Genomic DNA, 25,807 nt, shown 5'->3' on the forward strand with positions numbered 1-25,807 from the left:
AAGTCTATCACACACTTCTCAACTTTCTAAAAGTTAAATTTTAAAAATACTGTACTTGTTGCAGCAGAAATGAAGCAACACATGCTAGAAATCCCAAAAACTTCAAAACGTAAGAATTTCAGAGCATGAGTGTACTTTATATGAACTAGTGAAGGACACAGGCTGGCATTTCCCCAAGGTCCCTAAAGCTGTACCAGCCCACATCATAAACCTACACTTCACCAAAAAAACGCTTCTTCAAGTCTGTCTTGGTTTCAGGAACAAGTGTGCTGCACAGCAGGTATGAGCTACACAATGCTTTTGAACTCCAGGCTGCATAGCAGGAGTGTGCACTGCAAACTTGCCTCAGCTTGATAAACTGGGTACTGATACCTGCAGCCTGCAGAGATTGTGCAGAATTCACATTACAGTAGTCATCACTACCAGGGGTACAAGAGATGGAAGAGCTAGAACTGGTAGAAGTCATTCCCATCAGAAAGGGACACCTTTCCCCAACGAGTACCTAAAATGCAGAATGCCTAGGAAGCAAGTTCATAATCTACAAGAGTGTTTACAGCATAAGAACAGGATTTTGATTGCTTAGTTTCTGGGTATCTAAAGTGTTCTAGGAATAAACCAGTGAGCCAATTCTCCCTTCAGAGTAGGGAAAGGGAATGCCACTTCTACTAGGCAATTTGTTTAGCTTATCTACAGATGAATCATTTTCTGAAGATCTTTAACTCTTCGTTGACCATAAAAGACAGTCTATGATGATTATTTTTTTGGTTTTGACAAAGAATCATCTAGGTTGGAAAGGACCCTGAAGATCATCCAATCCAACCATTAACTTAACATTGACAGTTCCCAACTACACCATAACCCTCAGCACTATGTCAACCTGACTCTTAAACACCTCCAGGGATGGCGACTCCACCACCTCCCTGGGCAGCCCATTCCAACGCCTAATAACCCCTTCTGGAAAGAAATGCTTCCTAATATCCAGTCTAAACCTTCCCTGGCACAACCTGAGGCCATTCCCTCTTGTCCTATCGCTTATTACTTGGTTGAAGAGACTCATCCCCAGCTCTCTGCAACCTTCCTTTCAGGTAGCTGTAGAGGGTGATGAGGTCTCCCCTCAGCCTCCTCTTCTCCAGACTAAACACCCCCAGTTCCTCAGCCGCTCCTCGTACGACCTGTGCTCCAGACCCTACACCAGCTTCGTTGCCCTTCTCTGGACACACTCGAGTCATTCGGTCTCCTTTTTGTAGTGAAGGGCCCAAAACTGAACACAGGAATCGAGGTGTGGCCTCACCAGTGCCGAGTACAGGGGTCAGATCCCTTCCCTGTCCCTGCTGGCCACGCTATTGCTGACACAAGCCAGGATGCCATTGGCCTTCTTGGCCACCTGGGCACACTGATGGCTCCTGTTCAGACTGTAGTGCTGCTGGGGGTTGTTGTGGCCCAAGGGCAGACCCCGGCATTTGGCCTTATGGAAACTCCTGCAGTTGGGCTCAGCCCATGGCTCCAGCCTGTCCAGGTCTCTCTGCAGAGCCTCCCTACCCTCGGGCAGATCAACACTCCCACCCAACTTGTTGTCATCTGCAATCTGACTGAGGGCACACTTGATCCCCTTGTTTAGATCATCAATGATGATGTTAAACAGGAGTGGCCCCAAAGCCAAGCCCTGGGGGACACCACTCATGACCGGCCACTAACCAGATTTAACTCTGTTCACCACAACTATTTGGGCCCAGCCATCCAGTCAGGTTTTTACCCAGCAAAGCGTGTGCCCAATCCAAGCCTCAAGCAGCCAGTTCCACCAGGAGAATGCTGTGGGAAACGGTGTCAAAGGCCTTGCTAAAGTCAAGGTAAACAACATCCACAGCCTTTCCCTCATCCAATAAGCAGGTCACCCTGTTGGAGAAGGAGATCATGTTTGTCAGTCAGGACCTGCCTTTCATAAACCCATGCTGACTGGGCCTGAGCATCTGTTTGTCCTGCATGTGTTGTGTGATGGCACTCAGGATGAGCTGCTCCATCAGATTCCTGGGCAGCACTGAAGTCAAGTTGACAGGCCTGTAGTTTCCTGGATCATCCTTCCAACCCTTCTTATATGGGGGTGTCACACTGGCCAATTACCAATCTGTTGACACCTCCCCAGTCAGCCAGGACTGCTGGTAAATGATGGAAAGCAGCTTGGCAAGCACCCCAGTCAGCTCCTTCAGCTCCCTTGGGTGTATCCCATCTGGTCCCACAGACTTGTGTGTGTTTATGTGATGCACCAGGTCATTGACTGTCTCCTGGATTGTGGGGGTGGTTGTTCTCCCTGTCTCTGTCTTCTGGCTGAGGAGGCTGGATTCCCTAAATACAATTAGTCCTTGTTATTAAAGACTGAGGCAAAGAAGGCATTAAGGACCTCACTCTTCTTACCGTGTTTCCTCCTGTGTCTCTCCCTGGTCTTTCTTTTGCTACTGACATACTTATAGAAACATTTCTTGTTGTCCTTGATTGCTGAAGCTAGATTAATTTCCAGCTGGGCTTTAGACCTCCTGATTTCTGCCCTGCATAGCCTCACAGCATCTTTGTAAACACCTAAACTTTTAGACACTTGAGTCAGGATGGATTATTCTCTCAAAGATATAATTACATCCAGAAGTAGTGCACAAGCTATATTCAATTCTTGTTCTACTTCATTACTATAGCACTCCAGATGAAGACCAAGCTTCCAGTGTCCTGATCACTGTACTTAACTTGCACAAAGCAAAATGGCTAAGCTGATCTGAAGAATGTTTAGAGTGATCATGGAACACACCATTTTATTAAATGCTGGATTGTTTGCTAAGTCCAAGAGGACCAATAAGGCCAACAAAAAATTATTTTGACAACCTATCCTGCATATTGCTTAAATATCCTAAGACTCCTTCAACATCTATATATGAAAAGTCCACAGAAGGGTTAATAAACCATCAAGTTGGCTATAAAAGCATGCAAAAACATAAAACCAGAACAAAAAGATTAACAGGTTGGGTTGCTGTATCACATATTAAGTTTTACCCTCCCATTACCACTGCTCCTTTAAAGTAACTTTCTTTGGTGCGGTGTTCCTTCTCACATAACAGAAGTATCAACACTTTAAGCATTTTATTATCAGGCACACATTAGGAAACATGAAGGCCAACGCTTCATCCCACTGATTGCTTTTAAAGTCTGCTTTTCTTGCTTCTTAAATAACACTCAGAAAAAGAAAAAAAACCCAGGGACATTATCCAATGAGAACAGTATCTCAACTAATTAAAAAATCTGCCAGTAGACTCATAACTAAATCTTTAGAACAAACTGAACAAGCTTAGATGTTTCTTTAAGAACAACATAAAAATGAAGATGTTATGACTCCACTTCATTAAGCAGATAACATATCTACTTAAGACAAACAAAGGAATTATCTCCAAGTATTCAGTTACATGTCTTCACCATAAAAAGAAATCTATGATTTGCTTATAAAGCTTTTTTATTTAGGAAATGCTCATGAATGCTAAAGTTGAAGATACTACATTAACATCACAAAGTTTATCAACTGTCTCCTGTTCTGTAATCTACATATTGAAGTGACAACCTGGTTGCAAGCTCTACTATTTATATTAAGAATATTACCTTGCGTGTAGGCAGCATCATCAGATCCCATACTCAATTTCCGTGCATCACTGATCCTATCCACATGTGCTAAAACAGGGTCAGTAAGATGCTGGATACCCTCTGGTTCAACATAGTGATCAGGAAGGTTTAGAAGGTTTGTAGGTTCAAAGGTTGGGGACACTACCCCTGGGGAAACTGCAGGGGGCTTATTTGGAGAAACTGTAATTTTAAAAGTATATTTTGTGTTAGGCTGCGTAACCACCACTCGAGGAGAGGTTGCAGTGGTGCTGTTGCCCACTGCTCGACTCTTGGGTGGATGGTGATGAATAAATGCAGGACCCATGCTTACTTGACCAGACATATTCCTAGAAGTGGTAGATACTCCAGGATTTGTCGATATGAAAAGCGTGGGCTGGTTCCGCACAACTTGATCATCTCCTGTTGTGGCATTTGCTGAAATGTAGACCTTGGGCTGACTGCGTGTGATCACTTCATCAGTATTTGGAGGACTGGCCGATATGTAAACAGTGGGTTGACTTCTACTTAATGTCTGGCTGTTGAGGGAAGAGGGAGTAGTGGAGGTGCGAGGGCCAGTTGAACGCAACTTAGAAGAACTGTTTCTCTGTGGTGGTTCAAGTTTGATTTCAATTTGGTTTTTGCGAGGTCCTGTGGATATATTCTGAATGTTGTATTGGCTATGAGCAGAGGATTGTGAGCTACCAGATGAATGAATCATAGGTGCTTGTGGAGTAGTAGGAGAACTGATAGGCATATAGACATGAGAAGTCTGGTGGCCTTGCTGATTTGGCTGCGTCGAGTGTTGTGATGAGGTATGTGGCGTAGTACTGGATGTAGGAAGAGTAGTCCAGGGACCTGGCTGCGAAGGCTGGTAGACTTGCTGAGGGTGCATGGGATTAAACTGAGATGCCCAGCCTGGCTGCTGCTGTGTCTGTCGAGTGGTACCACTAGGAGCTGTGATGTAAGGCCTAATATAGATAGAATTTCCCTGTGGACTGTTAAGTACAGGAGGAGGTACACCATGTATGTGCAAAGACGTAGGGGTATTGCGACCAGGCTGAATATTTGGGGCTAAAGTTACCATAATGGGGTTGAATCTGGGTGTTTGTTGAGACAAGTTAGATACTCCTTTGCTGCCTAGGTGAAATCCAAGATGCTGCCCTGGATTAGGAGTACTAACTGTATTTGCCATCCCAAAGACATTAAATCCTTGTGGAACTTGCGCAGGTGCTGTCTGTGGTTCCTGCTGAAACAGTTCATTGTTGGACTGACTGGTTTGAAGGTGTCCATCACTAACGCTGTGAGCTAGAGTCCTACTTCCATTCATTCTACTTCCTTCTCTTCCATGGTGATACACGTTCTGTGACTGCAAATCCAAATTAAGAGATGTCATGTGATTTCGTAGTCCAGGAATCCCAGAATCATCCGAAAAACCTAGGTCTCCTTCACCGTAGAGATACTTTGTGCTCTCCTGAGAGAGAACTGCACAACAGGCATCCAGATTATTGTTATTCTATAAAAGACAGATGAAAGTTTGACATTACTGATAAAATACTGTCACTGTTATATATATATATATATATATATATGCATTCAATCATCATTGAAAAATTAACGTGATAGCATCAAGCAAAGCTTTAGGTAGTGGGCTCACATAGCTGCTACACATGCACAAGGGGCTTGCATGTGAAGTTTACTATTTTGAGAACAGCAACTCCGTCACTGGCATCAAGGGTAGAGGTCAGCATTGCTGCTGAAGTAATGACAAGGAGATCCTGGACCTTGACAAGCTAACACCATGCAGTACGATACACCTTGGATGAATACTTTTGCTATTCCTTCTCTGTTTCAGAACAATCTTCAGCAATGACCAAGTCTCTGGCTTGAGGGGGGAAATAACAGAAGGAATGGATTCACAATACCTGCATATTACTGGTTAATAGCTTAAACAGAAAAATCAAAATATGTGTTTATTTTAAACACTTTCCCAAACACTTCACTACCAGTTATGCTTATTTTCTCCTGCTGAAAGCGGAAAGTGAATCTTATGCAGAGAAGAACATGCTGACCCAAGGAGTTGTACATGACTTCAGAAGAAATGTAAAAATTCAGTTTATACAAGTGCAGCAGGATTACTCTTTTGCAAGATGAAACTATTAATGGAAAACCCAGGGGACATTTGTATTTTCATTTTAAACGACTGCTTGTCAAGTTTTTAAATACTTAAATTTGTATAGAGATACTTTATAAAACCTGTAATATGACTTAGAACAAAAACCACAACCTAGCTAATTTTCTTTTTAAGAACATTTCAGAAGCAAACTGCTAATCCTTCTTTTTCCATGTTCAGTATTATTGTACTTTGATCTTCACAGTTTAGTTTCCTACATAAGGACTTTTAGAAAAGCATAAACATGCATCAGTGGCATAATTTCTTAATATTGTAGTCTGTCCATATCACTTTTCTTACAGAACTCCCCCTACCCCAACCCCCCCAAAATAAAGGTTAATATTTTTAGCCAGAAGAGCAACTGTTGAGGCCCAGATGTTATTATAAATATGCATCAAATTCATCCAGCACACAGAAACAATTACTAGGAAGAATGCATATATCAAGGAAAAAAATTGCATATGGCAAGTAGTAACATTATCAGTTAAAGAATAACACAAGCAAGATAAATTGATCCATGCTACATGCTTCATATCAAGTTATTTTTGTTAAACTAGCAGACAGTAGTTCTTATCCTTCAACCAGGATGAGAGGTGAGTGTTGTGCTGACATAGCAATACTGTCTCAACCTTAGACTCACCAAAAAAAAAAGGCAAAAGCAAAAAGGACAGACATAATTGAAGTGGGAAAGAGACAAGGCTAAACACCCACAAAACTGAAACTATATGTTCATACAGGCCAGATACAGTTTGGAATTCATAAAAAAAAAAATCCCACAAAGAAAACCTAGCCACAAAACTTTTTGAAATAACAGGATTCCCTAAAGGCTATCTAACTAGCCAGCTGTATATAAGGATTGCTGCAGAAAAGTCTTGAGAGATATGAAAATGGTTAAAATCGATGGTGTGCATATTGGCTCTAGTTTGGAATAAGCACCAGAGGACAAAATAATCAAATTAAGTTAGTAGCAAAGAAAGGACTCACACACGGACAGAACAGTGGGTAAGAAAAGGTAACAGATAGCCTTGCATTTGTTGCAAAGGAGAAGAGGGAGCCAGAAAAGGGAAAAAGATAGGATGCCACAGAAAAACAAGCTAGGAAAATCTTTAAGGCAGATTTTGCATGAACTTAAGTGAATTAAAATTATTAGAGAGGCCAAAAATACCAAACCAAAAAGGAACAGGCCAAGCTTGCAAGGCCCTTACATTCAGCTTGAACGCATTTCTTTGGACAATTTTTTTTTTCTTTTTTAAGACTGCATCCAATCAATTCCAAAATTTCAGTGACGTCAATGAACAAATTGGAGAACTCAAAGGGGAAATAGGGGCACATGGAACCCCTGGCATCTTCTGGCTGGCAGAGGCAGTTTCAACCGCTTCTAACTCTTTACAGATCAGAGAACCGGTTGATGGCAGAACTGAGCATATTCCAGCAAAACAATACCCCTCATCTTAGCTCTGCCCATGTCCCAACTGAGTTTAAAATGTTGACACCCTGAAAGAGAAAGAAAAAAAAAGAAAGAATAAGAATGTTGGAGGGAAATGAGGAAGCAAGGAGAGGACATATAGTCTTGAGGAGCAGGAGGTTATAGAATGCTCCAGACAAAAAAACCCCAAAAGGGGACAATGTCCACAGATGGCATGCTTCAGTGACTCCTTCAAATGAGGAGGAAGGGACAGCTGAATGCAGGAGGCTTGTTGGGAAGAATGGAGGGATGCAAAACTTTTCAGGAACATTCAGTTGTGTCTGCCCAAGAAAACAATAAAACTTTTTACTCCCTAGATTACACAAGGTTAAGTTTCATCCTATTGGATTTTTGGTGGTTCTCTGTTTTTAGCATACTATATATTGTTATATATTTCAACAGTGGGCTATTCACCTCAAGACATTTGTATACTGTTTTTCATTATAAGCATATAATGTTATAAACCTTCTTTTAAAAACAAGCTGAAAGTGACTAAGCAAAGAAGACTGAAGTACCTGTATAGTTTTCCTGCACAATTGACAGTGATCTGAATAAACTTTTCTTGTTATAAAAGCCTCTCATCAATATAATTATCAACAGCTTAACTGCTTAAACTCTTTTAGGTTCTCTCCTGGAATATCTTCTACTTCCTAGTTTAAAAACAACTTCACCCTGACACATGATGTTTGCACAGTAGATATTGTAGGGGCAAGGCCAACACATAATTTCTGACATCTGATAATGAACTGAAATACTTATCTGACCTAAACCACAGTTACTGCATTAATTGGGAATTCGTTCCACTATGCTCAGCTACAAGGCAGCAGAACTCAGGATTCAGACACTGTTCCAACAGTGTTGCAAACACATGCAAAAGTACTCTTAAATTTTGCTTTCCAATCTTTACTGCCAGTCCAACTACAAAATCTGTTGGTTTAAATGGGTCATGTTAGGCTTCTTAAAAAAACCTCCACGAACCAACACAAACACCACACCACCCCCCCCCATCCCAGATTCAGAGAACCACCAATATGACAGCATTCTGCTCTGAGTTTTAGAAGCTCTCAGTTACCAACAAAAAAGGTAGCTTTCTAGTATAACAATATTGCACACATGGAACATCAATTACCCTACAGAATTTCTGAAAGATCCTGTTATGAAAGCTGACCTAAAACACTCCCTCAAAATCTAAACCTTTCTCCCATATCATTGTGAACATATGGGATGTACAGTATCTTTTCTTCACAGTTAAAAGTCTTTTTATAAAAAAATAATCCACTGTAATCAATGTTATGAAGACTGCTGAGACTCTCAAGAGCCAAGCACTAGCTTTTAAATTTATCAAGAATTAAATTTCAAAAGGTGATTGCTGATTCATTCAGTCAAGTCTATTGACCTTGCTCAACAAGCAGTTCTCCTGTTTGAACAACAAAACTGCACCTGTAATATAAGAATTATATTAGTTCTACAGAGAACCAATATAAAAATGGTGGTGTACAATCCTGAGAACAAATACAAGCAATTTATAGCCTGGTTCAGTTCCCTCTTCAGCTAAACAATTAGAGATAAAGGGCTGGGGAAAGCTTAAACCCTCGTAAGACCCAAGCAGAATTTTGCCCTCTTGCATATCAAATCAAATCTGTCAAAGAACTGCACTTTTCACAGCTCCTTGCTCTAGGAGAGTCATGATAAAGTCTTGAAACTAGGAACATTAAGTTGGCACAGTCACACTTCTACTCCCAACAATACAAACACTGTGTTTAGATGTATATGTGTGTGCCTACACATACATAGGTAAGTATACACATATATTTTATAAATAAAAATACATATAAAAAGCAAGACAAACAATTATGTTATAAATAACATTGAATCATAACTACAGATGTCCTAGCCATAGTCCAGAGACAGCCAGCTTCTGGGAACTCATGACCCATCTTTTTCCCAATCAAGTTGGGTATACTGATGATCAGTATGAATATTCAGACAATTCTGTTATTATCCAGAGTACTCAAAGTTTGAATACAGTAGGTAATGAAAAAAAATCCAATCAGTATGGATACTCTGGGATCACTGAAACATGCAAAGCAAACATGTTTAAGCAACACAGTTAAGCAAGTCTACCAGCATTCGTTAATTCTAGGCATTCTAGTGTCCCTATGTCAGGCTTTGGATGGGTATATTAATTTATTTGCTGAAGTAACTAACACAATGTTATATAGTGGAATTTGATATAAAATGTGGACATATAAGTATTCTTATGGACATATAAGTATTCTTATAGTGGTAGCATAAAAACAGCTGGAGGTAGAAGTTGATGATATAGCCTTAGCACTAACTGCAGCACCAGACAAAAATGCTTTTTTTACTTCCAAGCCCAGTAAAAACCCACAGATTAGCAGCATGGACTCTAAAGCTAGACCAAAACAAATGAGGCCCACCTGACAGCCAAAGCCCTGGGAAGCACTGGTCAGAAGCACACCAGTGCATCACACCCACTCAGGTCTAACTCAGTGGATGCTAGGCTACACCCACCTACTCCTGCCCAGTTCAGGCTGACATGCCGACATGACACTCCCACGTTCCCTGCTGCAGAAGATATAGAAGGCCTCCAGCACTGGCACTGTAGGCCAAGGGAGCTAGGAGTGGAAAGCAGGGGGGCCAACCTGCTTGCAGGTGAGGGCCCACTAAGTACCCTGAAGCCTGATGGAGAAGAGGTAGCAAAGTTGCTTCTGGACCTGCCCTGACCCACAAAGCAAAAGAATAACAACCATAATAATAAACCCACCAGATGCATTTTTGTAGCACTACCTTAAATTGTCTCTGCTGGACTCAAGATGGCTTTGCATCCCTCCTTTTGCCACAATTAGTTTTGGCTCTTGAGATGGCCAAAAGGCATGAGCATACTGATTGGCAAGAAGGTAGTCTCCATGCACACACTGATTTACAGGCTGGTTTACCTTGGGCCAACCATGATCTGACATGGAAAAAGAGGCCAATTTAACACTGTGCAGCAAAGAAATTGGCCACATACATTTGTCTCACTCAAAAAGGAAAACAGAAAGAGAAAAATCTGCTATCAAAGGAGACACTCATATATAATGCTTAAGATAAGTAACATTGCTTACTTGTACAGTCATTAAAAGAACACTGACCTGTAACATGCATCTGGATACAACACCTTCAGGTACCTCAGGAAACTTCTGTCGCAGGTCATGTAAAACCTGAATATCAATTTGCTGGCTTCCTTGGGCCATTCGTATATTGCCTGGTCAGGATTGTTTTTCAACAGGCAGTTTTAGGCCTTAGGAAAGGGAGTATTCATCTCTTCTGTCCCAGCATCTTCTGGAAGAGGAAGGAAAGCCTTAAGACACTGAAAGCAGGCACTTTTGATGTAACAAAAACCAACAAAAACCAACCCCCCAAACCAAAACACACACACAAACCCCCTTTCCAATTATGAAATGTCTGTATTTTATGTCAATGTTTTCCCACATGACATCTCTGGCTGTCCTTCACACATTCAAAACCTTCAAAATTACCCATTTATAGATACACCTCCTGATCAGTTTCGAAACTTCTATCTTTTCATTTTGACATTACAAAATATATTAAGAATTTAAAAAATAATTGATTTATCAAAGTATTAAAATTCATGGTTTTAAGACTTATTTAAAACACAAGTAAACATGAAGAGGTCCACATCAAAAAAAAAGGATATTGTTCATTCAGCTTTTGAGTGTACCTACACTGTTACCTTTACCATCACTGTTATTGTTTACTGTCAGGCTATTGTGGCTAGAAACTCAGTGTTTCTAAGTTTCAGGATTTATGAGCAATAGTCTACTTGTTTTTCACCCAGCATACTTAAATATTCTGAGATGATGACTAGAAGAAAATAAACCTATAACAGCTCAGATTTCTTCAGCTAATTCTGTTTCTCCTTTGAAGGAAATCATGAAGAGTTATAACAAGATTACATCACAATCACCCAATCAACACACTTATACAAATTATCTGTCCTGGCCATATATCCATAGGCTTTTATCAAGGAGAATTTCTAACAATTAAGTTTGGAAGAATGTACCTATGTGTTAAGTAATGAAATGGTATCTTATTTGTATTAGCTACTATCATATATAAATGTGTCCGACGTGAAGTGGGGCAGCTTCAAGAAGCTTCTCATGGAAGTCACCTCTGTAGCCCCATTCCCCACTATGAAACACCCCTCCCCTCAAACCCAACATATCAGTTTTATAAAAATACCAAAGCAGTCAACTCTAACATTCATTTACTTCTTAAATTTTCATACCTTATACAAACATCTCTATCAACTTACTCACTTTCTCCTTCCCTTCTCTACCTGCTGCTCTTTGTCTCATATTCAGCACGGCCTACGAACCCACTTGTTGACTCGACTCAGGGCAACCCGCACCAGAAAACTGCCTCCAGTACACCTGTATGTGCTGCACCCTGGATCCCATCAGCCCAAGCTCTTTCCCAACAATCCCACAGGCACACTCACTTTGTCAGTGAGCCAACGTGCTCATGTTTCTGTACTTCTATGCACTAAAAGGTGACTAGTGGCAAGTTAACTGGGGAGCATTAGTCACAATTTTCTAGTGCATTAACACTTGTGATTCAAATGTAACAGTGCAACACTACAACTTGTCTAGAGACTGCAAAGACGGAGAAAAACCTGCAACGAATTGATGGGAAAACACAAAGCACATCAGCAGGGATGACAAGACAGGAATAATACTATTCCTGAACCACTCTAAGACTTTATCAACTTCTATGTCTTCTCTGATCTGAAATGATACAATTACCAGTCAACTAGTAATTGCCTTGAACCACAACACTTGCAATAATAGCTGAACATGATCTGAAAACCAACACATTCACTAGTTCAACTTTTCACCAACAATTTAAGAAAAGCTCTGAAGACAGAAAGAAAAAAAACTAAACAACCCAAAATACATACTGCTCTAGAGACTTCATCTATATGCAATACATAGGCAAAAACCAACGTTAGCAAAGTAGTGAAGACTGAAATATTCAAGTAAACATCTGCTCATTTTAGTCCCATAAATCCCATCTTCTCTGATGTAATCACAATATGTAATTAGAAATACAAGCAAGTACAGAAATTTATGTTAAAATAAACAGAGATGCTTCAATAAAACATAGACCACAATCCTACCCACAGTATTTAATGTACATAACACAATATTCCACTACTGAAAACAGTACCACCACTTCAAAAATCCTTAACCTATGCAAGTACCAGCCAAGATTGCTAGAACTAGAAACTCAGGTTATGGTATTCCTTTCCAGAATACACATTCTGTTTATCTGATTATGCAAGTTCCACTTCCCTTCATGTACTTTATTTAGGAGCTAGGAAGCCTGGTTCTCTTCAGACCTGTATGATTAAAAAAAAACCAAAACAAAACAAAACCCAAACACAAAACACTGAAAAGAGGTGACCAGTATGAAGATCTGTGAAAACAGAATGCATGACAGGATTTTGTGAGAGTCCTACATAAGTAAATTAGAAGTAGCAAGCACACATTTAACACTAACAGTCACAGTATAATTACAGTTTGATTAGATACACACCAGTACTAATTCTGCAAACTTACTCTGCATATACCAAGAGTGCTATCTCAAAGGGGTAGAGAAATATCAAAGGCTACATAAGGCGCCCTGTGGCTGCTGCTATCAGTACTCAAGATCACCAATTTAAAGGTAACATGGATTTGCCTAAACAAGCTGTGGTCATACTTTAGACTGAAATTTAGACATACCTTAGAGGCCTCAAACTGCAACACTGGACAAGCAGAGGAACAAAATACTTTGAATAACTCAAGCAATACATCTGAAAAACAATCACATTTAAAAGCCAGATGAAGCAGCAAATCTCTGCTTATACAACTGAGAAGAATCACCCTGGCCAGAAAGAAACACAAGCAAATACCTCATCTGAAACAAAAAGCAGCAATTTATTTTCTACTGGAAAAAGCGTCAGGCTTTTACTCTGTTACAAACTACATTAAACATAATATTAATATGGTTAAAATAAGAGATAAGAATTACAAAAGTTAAAATGATGAAACACATCTTTAAACACAAATTCAAGTACCAGAGTTCCTTTTCCCTCCCACTTCACATGCACTGGCTAGTACAGTGATCAATATGTACATATATTGTTAAAACAATGCAAAAGCCCGTTCATGTTTATTCAGGTTTAAAGCAAGCAATTTATACATTGGAACAAAGAATACTGTGAGAGTCCCTGAAGTCTCAGAGCAAACAGCTGTCCCTATGGCAGATCTGAAGGAAGAGCTGACCATCCAGGCAGGAGAGCAGGCCCTGGAGCACGGGGCTGTACACACTCCCCTGAAAGCACCCTGAGCTTGGATTGACAGGGACTGGGGATCACACTCCCAACTGTTTAAAATACATGCCCTCGGACAGAAAATTTGAGCTGGGTTGACACTGCTCCAACATACTACATTTATAAACTCTGAAAAAGTCAACTCTGTGGCAGTGGTAGTGCAATTTTAAAAATGAATGAATCTATGTCTCACTAAACACACCCTTGTTATTTCTTCAATGGTTTAGAATGCTAGACAAATCTAAGCACTGACAATCAGTATTGATTTTACACTTTCTTTTAAGAAACTATTAAGAAAAACACTGTTCAGCAGAGAAAACACACAAACCAACCAAGCAATTAAATAATTCAATTGTTTATCAGTACTGCAGTGCTCCTTTGAGTAAAATTCAAAGCTAGCAAGATCACAGCAAATCCAGAAAAAACCCAGGAGTCTATTAACAAGAAGGGAACTGATTTACCTTAGTTCAGTATCAAATGCCATTTTCCTACCCCTCATACCGAGTAGCCCAGTAAAATTACCGCTAAATAGTTAACCCCCACTCAAGCCTTCTAAGGCTTCTTATTTTTTTTCCAATTTCTCTAACCTACATTAAAGTAAACCCTACCACAATACACTACATTATCAGAACTGTATACTCTCCATCTTAAATTCCCTTCGCAGTACTAAAAAAAAAAAAAAAAAAAAAAATATAAATTTCCGTCTTTTTTGTGATGTATCAGATTTGGCAAAACAGCACCTTCACAGCAATTACAGCAAAAGCTGCATGGAAACAGATTCATGCATCCACTCTTTTAATGAAAAACAGAGTAGATTAAAAAACATTTAAAAACAGAAGAACGTTTGCCAGTGCTTAATTTCAATAAAATACTTCGCATTCTAGCTTAGTTTTTAGTGTCTGTAGTCTTGACAAAATACACAATGACCACACCTACCATTTATTACTCCAATAAAGTATTATTATAATTACCTTCAAATTTGAAGAAATGCTGCAGAGAAGCTTTACTGCATCTTCATGAGGCATGAAATGACTTATTTGGCATCACCCACTGCTTTCAAAATCCAATTATTTGTTGGTAGCATACAATACTTGAGAAACTGCTTATTTTTATTTTACTACTGTACTTTTAAATTTTGGTGGCTTTGCACCAAGAAAATGCATACAGTTAGTACAGGAAGAGCTAGAATTAACATCTACTCTATCATTTTATTAAAGTTACTACAAAATTTTTGTACACATGCATCAACTGTGTCAACATGGTGGAACATGATTATATTTACTGCAGTATGGGTGAAAAGAAACACAAAAGGCTCTGTTCCCCCAATCTTGATTCACAGAGAAATATACTTCCTATGGGACTGAGTATATCCACTATATTTACAATAAAAGGCTTTTTTCCCTTCAGTTTCAATTACAATAGGTGACCAATATGGATTCACTGACAATATAGCATACGAAAAATACACTTGTATCATATGAATATTAATATCTCACTCCAATTGTCACTTAAGAAAAATCTTATGCAGAGCTCAAAGATATTTAAAGATAACTACTAAACTCAAATTAAACCTAAAGAAGTCTGAAGTGGCAGGCCAGGAGACCTTATGAAACCTCTCTAGTACACAGATTAAAAGGTTTTTTTCCCCAATTCTTGATGCTGCAAAGGAACTACAAAAAGAACTCAGCACCTATCTTGCTAGAAGAAAGCTTAAAGGCATTGAAAGTTATTTTGACAGATGCATGCCTAAGGAACAGAAATGTAGTGCTGTTGTCAGCCATGGAACTCTGAATATGGCAGCAGGACATCCAGAATATTGTTAGAAAGTTATATATACCAGTGAAAAATAAAAGACACAAATGCAACAGTGAACAGCCATGACTGTAGAAGAAAAGGGTACCAACAGGAGGTAAGGGAAACTGTTGGCAGCAACATTTGGGCTTCAAAGACTCAGGCATAAAATAAGGGCAATACAGCATTATAGAAGTAAACTGAAAAATCTGTTCAAGAAATTAATCATCAGCAGAAATGAAATCCAGCAATGGTGACCGAGAAAGAACACTTCCTAAAACCATTACAAGCAGAGTTTACTCACAGAGGAAAACTTTTAAGTACTGAAGTGCAGTACAATATAAAGTTATTTTTGTAGTAATGTCCATTTACTAATCCTTTTACATACTGCTTTTAGCTATTTCAAAACACCATTCAGTGTGACTTTATACTGCTGAAGAGAGACATGCACAACGAAGACCTTAGTGCTCTCTCACTTATGTCAGAAATACTAAGTAACTGGAAGAATTAATTATCTGTGTTCTTTTAAAGACTACTGGCAAGATGCCCAGATAACTTAAAAGGCTTGGCAATTGTAACATGCTGGAGCTCCTGTTGAAGCTTTATTCTACGAAAACTATTGATATGAAAATAAACAACTTGTCATCTTCCAAAGGCTACTCAAGAACCATGAGTACAAGACACAAACAGCTTTGTTTATTAAAAAACTCAAAGATGACAATGTGAAATGATTCAGATGCCAAAGACTAGGCTGTTATAATGCTGGACCAATAGCTAGTCAATACATTTTAACATCTCCTTTCTTCTAACAGAGTACATGTTCAACAGATCAGAGAATTTTCAGTACAAACCTTAAGCTTAATATCACACTGATATATAAATATACCTAACAAAATCTAAACAAAGCAGCTGGCAGTCTGGAATGTTATCTGCACCTCTCATTCATTACTAATCTCTTCTTACTGCAACTTCACTTACAGTCCATGCCATAAGAAATATCAAAGGTAATAGTGCAAGTATTAGCATAAGTGCTGTACTGATCAATTCCACCTGACCTTATGATGCACTCATAGTGACTGTAGTTGCATTTATGGACAGCTACCACTCTGGAAACTGACTGTGAGTTCAAGAGAACAGCTTTTGGAAATATGCAGAACACTGCATGCGCTTCACCTTCCCCCAAATCAAATAAATTTAACGTTTATATCTGCCTTTATACTTCAGCTACATCTAATAAGTAAATTGCTCATGTTTTTCCATTATTTTAATCTGATCATATCTGATCTGTGTTTTACTCACATGGCTGAAAGTGCTGTAAAAAATAATCCATGTAAAAGTTATTTTAGAAACCTGGCTGTAAATATTCATTAAAAGGGTGCTGTGAATGTAAAAAAAAAAAAAAAAAAAAAAAAACAGATATTGTGCATAGAAATGTAGTGACAGCAAATTGGATGCAACTAGTTGCAATGCAAGACCAGTAGAGGTTGCTAAAGTGCCTGCTGAGACAGCAGCCAAGGGATTTCCGGCATTTCTTTTGATGGATCCAAGAGGTGCAGAAACAGCAGAAACAGATAAGCAACTATAAAGATGATTGAAAAAAAACACCAAACCCACAAAACCCAAGAATACAACCACCCTCTACACTTATCTCTGGTTCCTTCAGCAGGATAAAGTAGTTCCCCAATCCTCCCAAACTATTCACCTATACACTGGACAGCTCAAAACAGGAAAACTGTCTTCTCCCCTCTCCACTCCTTGCTTTGTCTTGAGCAGTACCTCACCTCATATTCAGCTACTTTTTTCCTGTTATCTTATCCAAACATCTATCCAAGCACTGGGTCAACAAATATTAAAAAAACCCTATGGATCCTGCTTTTCAGCCAGACCTCAATTCTGATGTATCACTTCAAGCCACTTAAAGGAGGCCTACAGGAAAGCTGGGGAGTGACTCTTTATCAGGGAGTGTAGTGATAGGACGAGGGGTAACAGTTTTAAACTGAAAGAGGGTAGATTTAGATTAGATATACAGAAGAAATACTTTACTGTGAGGGTGGTGAGGCACTGGCACAGGTTGCCCAGAGAAGCTGTGGCTGCCCCCTCCCTGGCAGTGTTCAGGCCAGGCTGGACGGGGCTTTGAGCAACCTGGGCTAGTGGGAGGTGTCCCTGCCCATGGCAGGGGGGTTGGGACTAGATGATCTCTGACATCCCTTCCAAACCAACCCATTCCATGATTCTATGAATTTGCTTTTTCAAACGCATGCCAATCTTAGGTTACCTGCCATTGAGAATTTCCTTACACCAAACAGATCAAATCACAGGTATGGCTGATACAGATATTGCTGGCATTTATTTCAAGAATATAATGATGTCTCTGGTCTATACTTAAGACTGGTAATGACATTATGAACTTATGAATCTCTATCCACAAAACACCCCTCCTAAGCGGGATCTCATTCTCCTGGCAGTAAAAAGCATTGCAAGTTTAATGCCAGTTTATACTTGTGCCATATTCTTCTCTTGTAACCTGCCTCTCCAACCTCTAACAATGATTTCCACACCTATTAGTCCTTCTTTTCCTTCCTCACCTATATCTCCAAGTCTTTGTATAGAGTAAGACTAGAAACTCCCACTATATGTGCCTAGTAAATGAAGAAAAAAAAACAACCAAGAGCTACCACTGCATGTAAGGCCAACTTTCCTTAAAGAAATAGGTTCATAACTACAGGGAAGACTACACAGTTTTAAATATAAAAGTGACAACTTGCAGGCAGGAAAAAAGAAAAACCAAAGAATAGTAACACCAAAATTGTATGAATCTGAAGCTACAATACAATACGAATTTAGAAATTAAACAGCAAGAAACAACAAAATAGCCTTTCCCCCCTCCATCTAACCCGAATACGATTTTTTAGAATGCTTACAGGGAGTCAAATGTCTGAACACACACTTTTTCTTAAAATTAAAATTTAGAGTAGTTTTGTAAGGGAGAAAACACAAAACCAAGAACATTCTATCACAGAGTCCATATTCTCTCTGTGAAAAAGATTAGGAAGTGAAATTATAGAATATAAAAGCTTACACTAACATCGCTAATGCTTTAAATGTTTATTTTTAAAGAAAGTGTGTGAGAACTAGATGATGGAAACAGGATTATTAAACAGTCCTAGCAGAATTTTTCTAATATGTTACTCAGCTTTTCCATGACTATTTTGAACCATTTCAACAGTCCTTCAACAGTATTTCTATTTAAAACAGAATAATCTTCTTATTAGAACCACAAATTATCCTCCACTCACTACCATCAATCTCCTAAATAATTTTTTTTTAAAACCCAGCTTATTACAATTAGTTTCTGGTTTCGTTCTAACTTACTTTGTGTTGTTCTGAATCCAAACAAGAATATGAGAGAGGATATTAACCAGATTTCATCACATGACCATAAAACTGAAAAAAATTAAATTACAAATATAAGCATGACTAATTTCTCCCCCAAACACACTACTGGACTGGATTAGATCAAAAGACTACTATCAAATAATTAATGATGAGCAAGATTAGAGGAAGATGGTGAACTGCAACAGTTCAAAGAAATAATCTGTTCCTATGGAAAAAAATCTATTTTAAGTGACCATACCTGGAAGTAATTCATACACCTTGAAGCACAAGTTGGTATTTTTTCTTCCTCCAGATTAATTACAAATATTAACTTCTAGAAATTAACTTTTATTTAGCAAATGTCATAATGTCTTTTAACTCCTGACCCAAATAACAATGTACTATAATGGCTTCCACAGCAAAAGCGAGCACATACAAAACATGTAAAGATGTTTAATCTGCCAGATATTTCCCTGGAAACTGTGAGCACTTAAATAATTTATTTTTCAAGGAAAATAGTTAGTTGGGATTGTACTTTTATCATGTTGCACAAATAAAAAAAATAGGTGTGGTTTTTGTTTGTTACTATGAATTATTTTAATTCTTGCTAGGTCAGCCATGCCAACACGTACATTAAGTGAGTCTACTAATGGATTTCACATAAGTTTGGTTTTGTTTTCTTTTTTTTCTTTTCTCCTCTCTTAGACAATTAAAAACAAGGCCACCTTAATCTACTGTGGGCCATTCCATGGATTCTACGAAAGCATAGAGGACTTTTTCATAGTTCAGCAATACATTAGCAAAATTCATACATAAGCACTGTAAAAATGAGGTTTCTCAGATCACTGTAATTCATCAGGAAGTTTTCTCTAATGAAACCATACATCACAACAGTTATCGAGCCTGACTCTAGCTATTGTTACAGTTGGCAGCTTGAAATTTGACCTGTATTCTCTGCACAGCATATTAACAACAGAAATCTGGATTGGAAAGCTTTGAAATCTGTAAATAGGGTTTAAATTCATTTTTACTGGAGATGAAGTAGAGGTGAGGAAAGAAAAGCATCTCTAAGATGGATGAGAAGGCATTTTGAATTTTCTATGCTTATTCTCAAAGGCACACCCAACTGTTTAAGAGCAATACTTCTCAGAGTGTGCTCTCCTGTCCACACAGTTCTTCCAAAACCACTAAAATCTTGGAATCACAAGTTAGCCTTCTGGTTAAGAAGAGAATACACCAGTCCTCCACAAATCAAATTAATCTCACCAAGTTGAAATGAAAAGGTCACAAGAAGAAAATCTAAGCATACTATTTTTCATCATTTTTATTCCCCGATACAGTGACAGTGCAATTAATTGCCATCAAATAACCAATGATTTGTTAGGTATTCACATGAATCAAAACAGGGCTACTACCCCATTAAATTACACCAGGAATACGCATGAAGAAAAAAAAATCAACATGACTGAATGCCATGTGTATCTTAAATACAGTATTTGAAAGTCAGAAACTTCCAATTCTCAGATCGTATCAATTTATCTCGATGAAGCATTTTCTCCACCTCAGAAGCAATGGTATGTTTTGCATGTCTTGCAGCACCTGTTTCATGGCAACGGTATGCTGTCATATGGAAATGAAGTAGACAAAGTAAAAACTGCATTGCATAACCCAGTCAGGGCACTTTTGTTAATTATATTAATGAACTCCATAGTAACTCTAAACTCTGTCTGTATTAAGAGTCCAGTCTTAGCATGCTTCATATCAATCTTACTCAGGTAGTCAATTCTCTCCACCTTTAAGCAGATTTATTCCCTTTTATTCTACACATACACAGGTTTACTTCCATTTGTCAGCTTCCCAATGAATGAAAAATCCATTATTAATTCAGGGGAAGTTGAAGTAGCAAGTATGAACCTTCAACATTTCCAACTACGATTCTATCAGGTTTCTTCCACAGATTAATAACATGAGAGTGCTGCAAAGTATGTTTCACTTTTTTTCCCCTCCCTTTTGCAACCTCAATTTTCTTCTATGGCTGCAACATACAGCTTTCATAAAGAAAATCCTCTATGAGCTTTCCTGGAGTCTCCTGTCAAATGCAGGTATTGCTATTTTTAAGAATATGCATTATTTCTAATGTAGTGTTCTGAGATTTGGAGGAAGATAAAATCGACGAATAAAATGCCAGTCAGAGAAAGAGGCAGGAAAACACACCTATATGACCAGTCTTTATAAAAAATAGTCTGAAAACAAATACAATCTATACAGAGCAATATTTGCTTGTTATTTTTCTCTTTTCAACTTACCTGACTAAATTTTCTTTAAAATCTGTTGATTGATGACTGACAAATAAAAAAAATTCAAAGCCTTCCTAAAACGAAGTGATGATTTTGAATGACCAGTTTAAATCTAACTAGATGCTATAATCTCTTACAGATTCTCTGATTACAATGCACACTAATAAAAGAACATAAATATCTCAATGAGTCAGATGAATGGTCATTTTAGCTCAGTATTGTCTACAATAGGGGCAACAAAAAGTGATACTCAGCAACATGTAGGCCTCAGCCTTTCTGTAGTACGTTCCTCTCATTCTCTCAGTATATACAACTGAGCAATTACAGAAATCAGAGAGCAGATCCCTGACTATTCTTTCTACAGACCTTTTGACAACATATTATCAAATTCCTTTTCTTAACCTGTTGAAGTCATCTGTCTCCACAATACCCTATGGCAAAGCACTCCAGAAGCTTACTACTCTATGCATTTAAAAGTAAAAATAATAATAAAATGCACAAAATCTCCCTCACACTCTTTCTGCATTCACCATCTTCATGAATTTGTAAGGTTCACTCATAAATCCAATAACTCTCTCACCTCTCCAAACTCGTGTCTGTCTTAAGTCCTTCCTTGAAAAGCAAGAGCTGTCATCTTGATTTAAAAAACAAACAAACAAAAATCTTCTTGCTACCTTCTAATACTAATATATACTCCCTGAAATATGGGGACCATAGCACCCTGTAGTCAGAGGGCTCACCATATGGCTTTACATAGGAACAAAAAGACACTATTTCTCATGTTCTCAGTAACTTTCTGATGATGCCTAACACCTCTGCAGGCTGCTGAACATTGAGCCAATAGTTTCAAGTAACTGCCATGAATCCAAGAGATATCTTCTGAATTGTAATGAGAGTTCTGAATATCTGAAATGCTGGGGTTTCAACCCCAAACCCCAGATTAAGGTTGACATATGGGTGATCCCCACAGTCCTTCACAAAGGGGGGGTGAGTTTACCTTTAGGCTTCCCTCCAGGGTGCAGCTGCCTTGCAGGGAGAGCCATTGGGTAAATGAGCCCCAGGTGTCCCACATTAAGTAAACAAAGGTCAGGTGTCCCACTTGGGGATAAAAGCTGGGACCACTTGCAGGAAGGGGCAGTGTCTGTCTGTGAGGCGGATGCACTTTACAGAGTTTCCTGTTGGGGAAGGACCTCCTGCCTCCCTGGAACTGGGCTCTGGTCAAGTCTGGCTTTTGTAAACACAGGCTGTGTAGAGATTCAGTATGTGGCTTCCTTGGTCTTATGTATTTGGCATGTTGACTCCCTTCTATGGGCAACTGCATTTCACCATTTATTCCACCAATTGTTGGTCATGTGTTGTTGGGGTCAGTGGGATTGATGTTGATTATATATAATCTGACTGAACTGTTTGTACACCCAGCGCTCACTCATGTACTGACCCTTCTGTATCAAATACAATTTGGTTATTGGTTTATCTTTATGCTGGCTGTGTCCTTTATGCTAGGCTTAGTAACTGGCAAAACAATATTGAACCTGTGAAAATCACCAAGCCTATTCACATCACCACAACATTGGATACTGGGACTTTAATCAGCTATTCCTACCCCTTGCTCCACCTATGCTCTTCCTTCTTCATATTTAGTTCCCTAAATGTCATTAGCTGTGAAAGCCTAAAATGTTTTTCAATGTTACACTGCCTCCTAGTTTGCTGAGCAGGAGATAGCTTGGTAAAGGCTGCAACAGAAAGAAGAGTCAGAGTCACAGTCAACAAAGTCCTTAGTACTTCGATGTCAGAAAAGTGTTAAGCTTGTGACAAAGCCTGTTGTTACTGTGGTCATAACCAGCATGTACAAGTAGGCTAACAAGGACCTGAAAGCATTAGTTTATTTCTATCCCCCCGCTTTCATGAATTTTTATCACTACACACAGAACAATTCTAAAAAGAGCTGGCTCCTGAGCAGTTTGTAAAGTTTCAGTTTTAATATCTAATTTCAGTCCAAATCAGATCAAAGTCTCCTCTGAACAAGCTGCCCCCCTAAAAGGCTGTAGATGGTGAGGGAACTTGCCAGTAACCTGCTGCCAACACCAGCAACAAAATGGACATGAATGATAAGTTCATTCAATAGCTTCAGGAGCCTCTACAATAGTTGATTCTGGGCTAAAGGGGACTACCCTGTAGCTTAAGTACACAGAAGCCCATCTCAAAACCTCTTGGCTCCAAAGACCCTCTCAATAGTATGAAACCACATTCCAATTAGACTTGGAGCTGCAGAGCTTTCAGACTTCTGGCTCCACCACTGAAAATCAGTCCAGCATGACTGGCTGCTTCAGAGCTGTCAATCTGAACTCTAGAGTCATTAGTCCCATGGTAGCTGCACTGAATCCAGGTAAGATTTGGTTTATGCTTGCTAAGCCCATATTTAATTTAAAAATCTTCAGAAACAGATGTCTGATGAAAAAAGAATCACCATTTCTAGAAAGACATAACCCTAGATATTTTACATACTTTTTGGTAGCGACCTCCTCATTTAAAAACAAGATAGTACACAAACTAAATATCAAACCTTTCAGAGGAGACTGATGCACATGATTACTAGCCGAAGACCCACCATGAGACATCACCATACAGGATGCAGTACACAGGAAGAATATGATGCTTTTTGCTCCTAAAAGATCACACAACCAGGAATACCTCAAGCTTCCTCAATGTAAAGCTTTCTTCAGAATGATATATGAAGATTTTTAGAAGACATAAATACAACTTATCAATTAGATGGAATTGGATGGAAATGTAACAACCAATTTAGATGGAAACAGTTTGAAACTGGATTTTAAAAAGTACACAGAATCAAATCCACATCAAAATACTTAGGTAAAGAACAATTCCAGGTTTCATACTGAAGAGCCAGAGTCTGTGAAACAACATATTTATGCCTTAACATACAATCATTGTAGAGATTACCTTTTACTACGTATTTGCTACAAAGTTTCTCACAAATCAGTTATGCATAACTTGCTATTACTTCACATATTTTAGGTTTCACCCAAAAGAAACAGCAAAGTGTCATCACTTCAAAACTAAAAGTACTGTTACCCTTCTCAGTGGGAAGACTGTATCAGAAAGGTACTTCAGATACTTCAATTTCAAACTGGTTGTAACTGTCAGATTTATTAATGAAAAAAAAATTTGGAAAAAAAAATCTTCAATTTCATAACTGAAAGTACATTACCATTTTTCCTGTATTGTCAATTTAAAGATCAAAGAATGTAAAAGGTTGAAGTGCTGTTACATGCATAATATAATGCTGTTGCTCTCATTTATAGTGTTGCATGTAAAATTATCCTACTGTTACATTTCCACAACAGTAAAAAGTCTGAGAATGAACTTTGTGCCCTTTTAATATGTTCCCACTGACAGTATTAATATATTGCTTCAAAATTCATATGAGAATAAACAAGACAAGCCTTGATGTGCCATGTTTGAGCTACTTGCCCAGTAGTTCCATTTCTGGTATGTATTTTGTGTTACGCAGTTCACAGCAGGAAGCTCTGGAAAGCCTCTATACACAGGCAAATATCTGAACTTCAGCAGTTCAATATAGAAGTCAGCAAAAGCATTACAAACCTCAAAGCTTCCATTATGTAAATCGATCTTACAGTGGTTTTGCTTATGACTAGATTGGTATTTGAAAGACTTCTGTGTCTCATACTGATACTAAAGCAAGTACCCCTAAAAAATGCTAAGAATCATTATCCTACAACTTTAAGCCAGAAATGAAGCTAATCAGATGATCGAGGGACATTTCAGGGGTAACATTCCAGAATCAAAGTATCTCAGTAACTGCCCATACCTACACACAAACAACTCTGAAGAAGGGGTAATGGTTTTAAACTAGAAGAGCGCACATTTATGTTGGATTAAGGAAGAAATTCTTTACGATGAGGGTGGTGAGACACTGGAACAGGTTGCCCAGAGAGGCTGCAGATGCACCCTCCCTAGAAGTATTCAAGCCCAGGTTGGACAGGGCTTTGTGCAACCTGGTTTAGTGGAAGGTGTCTCTGCCCATGGCAGGGGGGTTGAGATTAGACGATCTTTAAGGGCCCCTTCAGACCTAAACCATTTTATGAATCTGTAGAGCAGTGACATTCAAACCAAAGATAAAAGAATTGCAGCTAACAGCATCAAAATCTAATGCATTAAGTAATGTCTCAAGAATTTTTGTCCTTACAATTATATGATGTTGCTTAAGTCAGGTTGTACAGCAAGTTCTATGCAATTATATTAGAAAAATATTCACAAAAATCCTATTAGTAAGAAGGTATGTCAATTAATTTCTTATTCAGATTAAATGCTGTGCTCTTTTTTTCTAATCCATGCATTAACATTTTTCCTTAGAGGAAAGAAACTGCTTGCTTATAATCACAGAACCACAGAATTGCCTAGGTTGGAAAAGACCTTGAAGATCATCCAGTCTAACCATTAACCTAACACTGACAGTTCCCAACTGCACCATATCCCTCAGTGCTGTCAACTCGACTCTTAAACACCTCCAGGGATGGGGACTCCACCACTGCCTTGGGCAGCCCATTCCAACACCTAACAACCCCTTCTGGAAAGAAATGCTTCCTAATATCCAGCCTAAACCTTCGCTTATTACTTGAAGAGACTCATCCCCAGCT

The 25,807-nt window shown here is 38.7% G+C and overlaps 1 protein-coding gene across 1 annotated transcript in view; it reads right to left on the reverse strand.

The window, feature by feature from the left end:
- TAB2 (TGF-beta activated kinase 1 (MAP3K7) binding protein 2) overlaps positions 1-25,807 on the reverse strand; it is a 70,062-nt gene that overhangs the window by 11,696 nt on the left and 32,559 nt on the right. Inside the window, exons 2-3 of the mRNA XM_026845347.1 lie at positions 10,421-10,610; positions 3,631-5,143 (exon numbers count right to left, since the gene is read on the reverse strand). Coding sequence (XP_026701148.1) covers positions 3,631-5,143; positions 10,421-10,522 — 1,615 coding nt within the window. The 5' untranslated portion in view covers positions 10,523-10,610. The remainder of the gene's footprint in view (positions 1-3,630; positions 5,144-10,420; positions 10,611-25,807) is intronic.

The sequence above is a fragment of the Athene cunicularia genome (assembly GCF_003259725.1).
Source record: "Athene cunicularia isolate RWA chromosome 3 unlocalized genomic scaffold, athCun1 chr3_part1, whole genome shotgun sequence".
Classification (NCBI taxonomy): domain Eukaryota; kingdom Metazoa; phylum Chordata; class Aves; order Strigiformes; family Strigidae; genus Athene; species Athene cunicularia.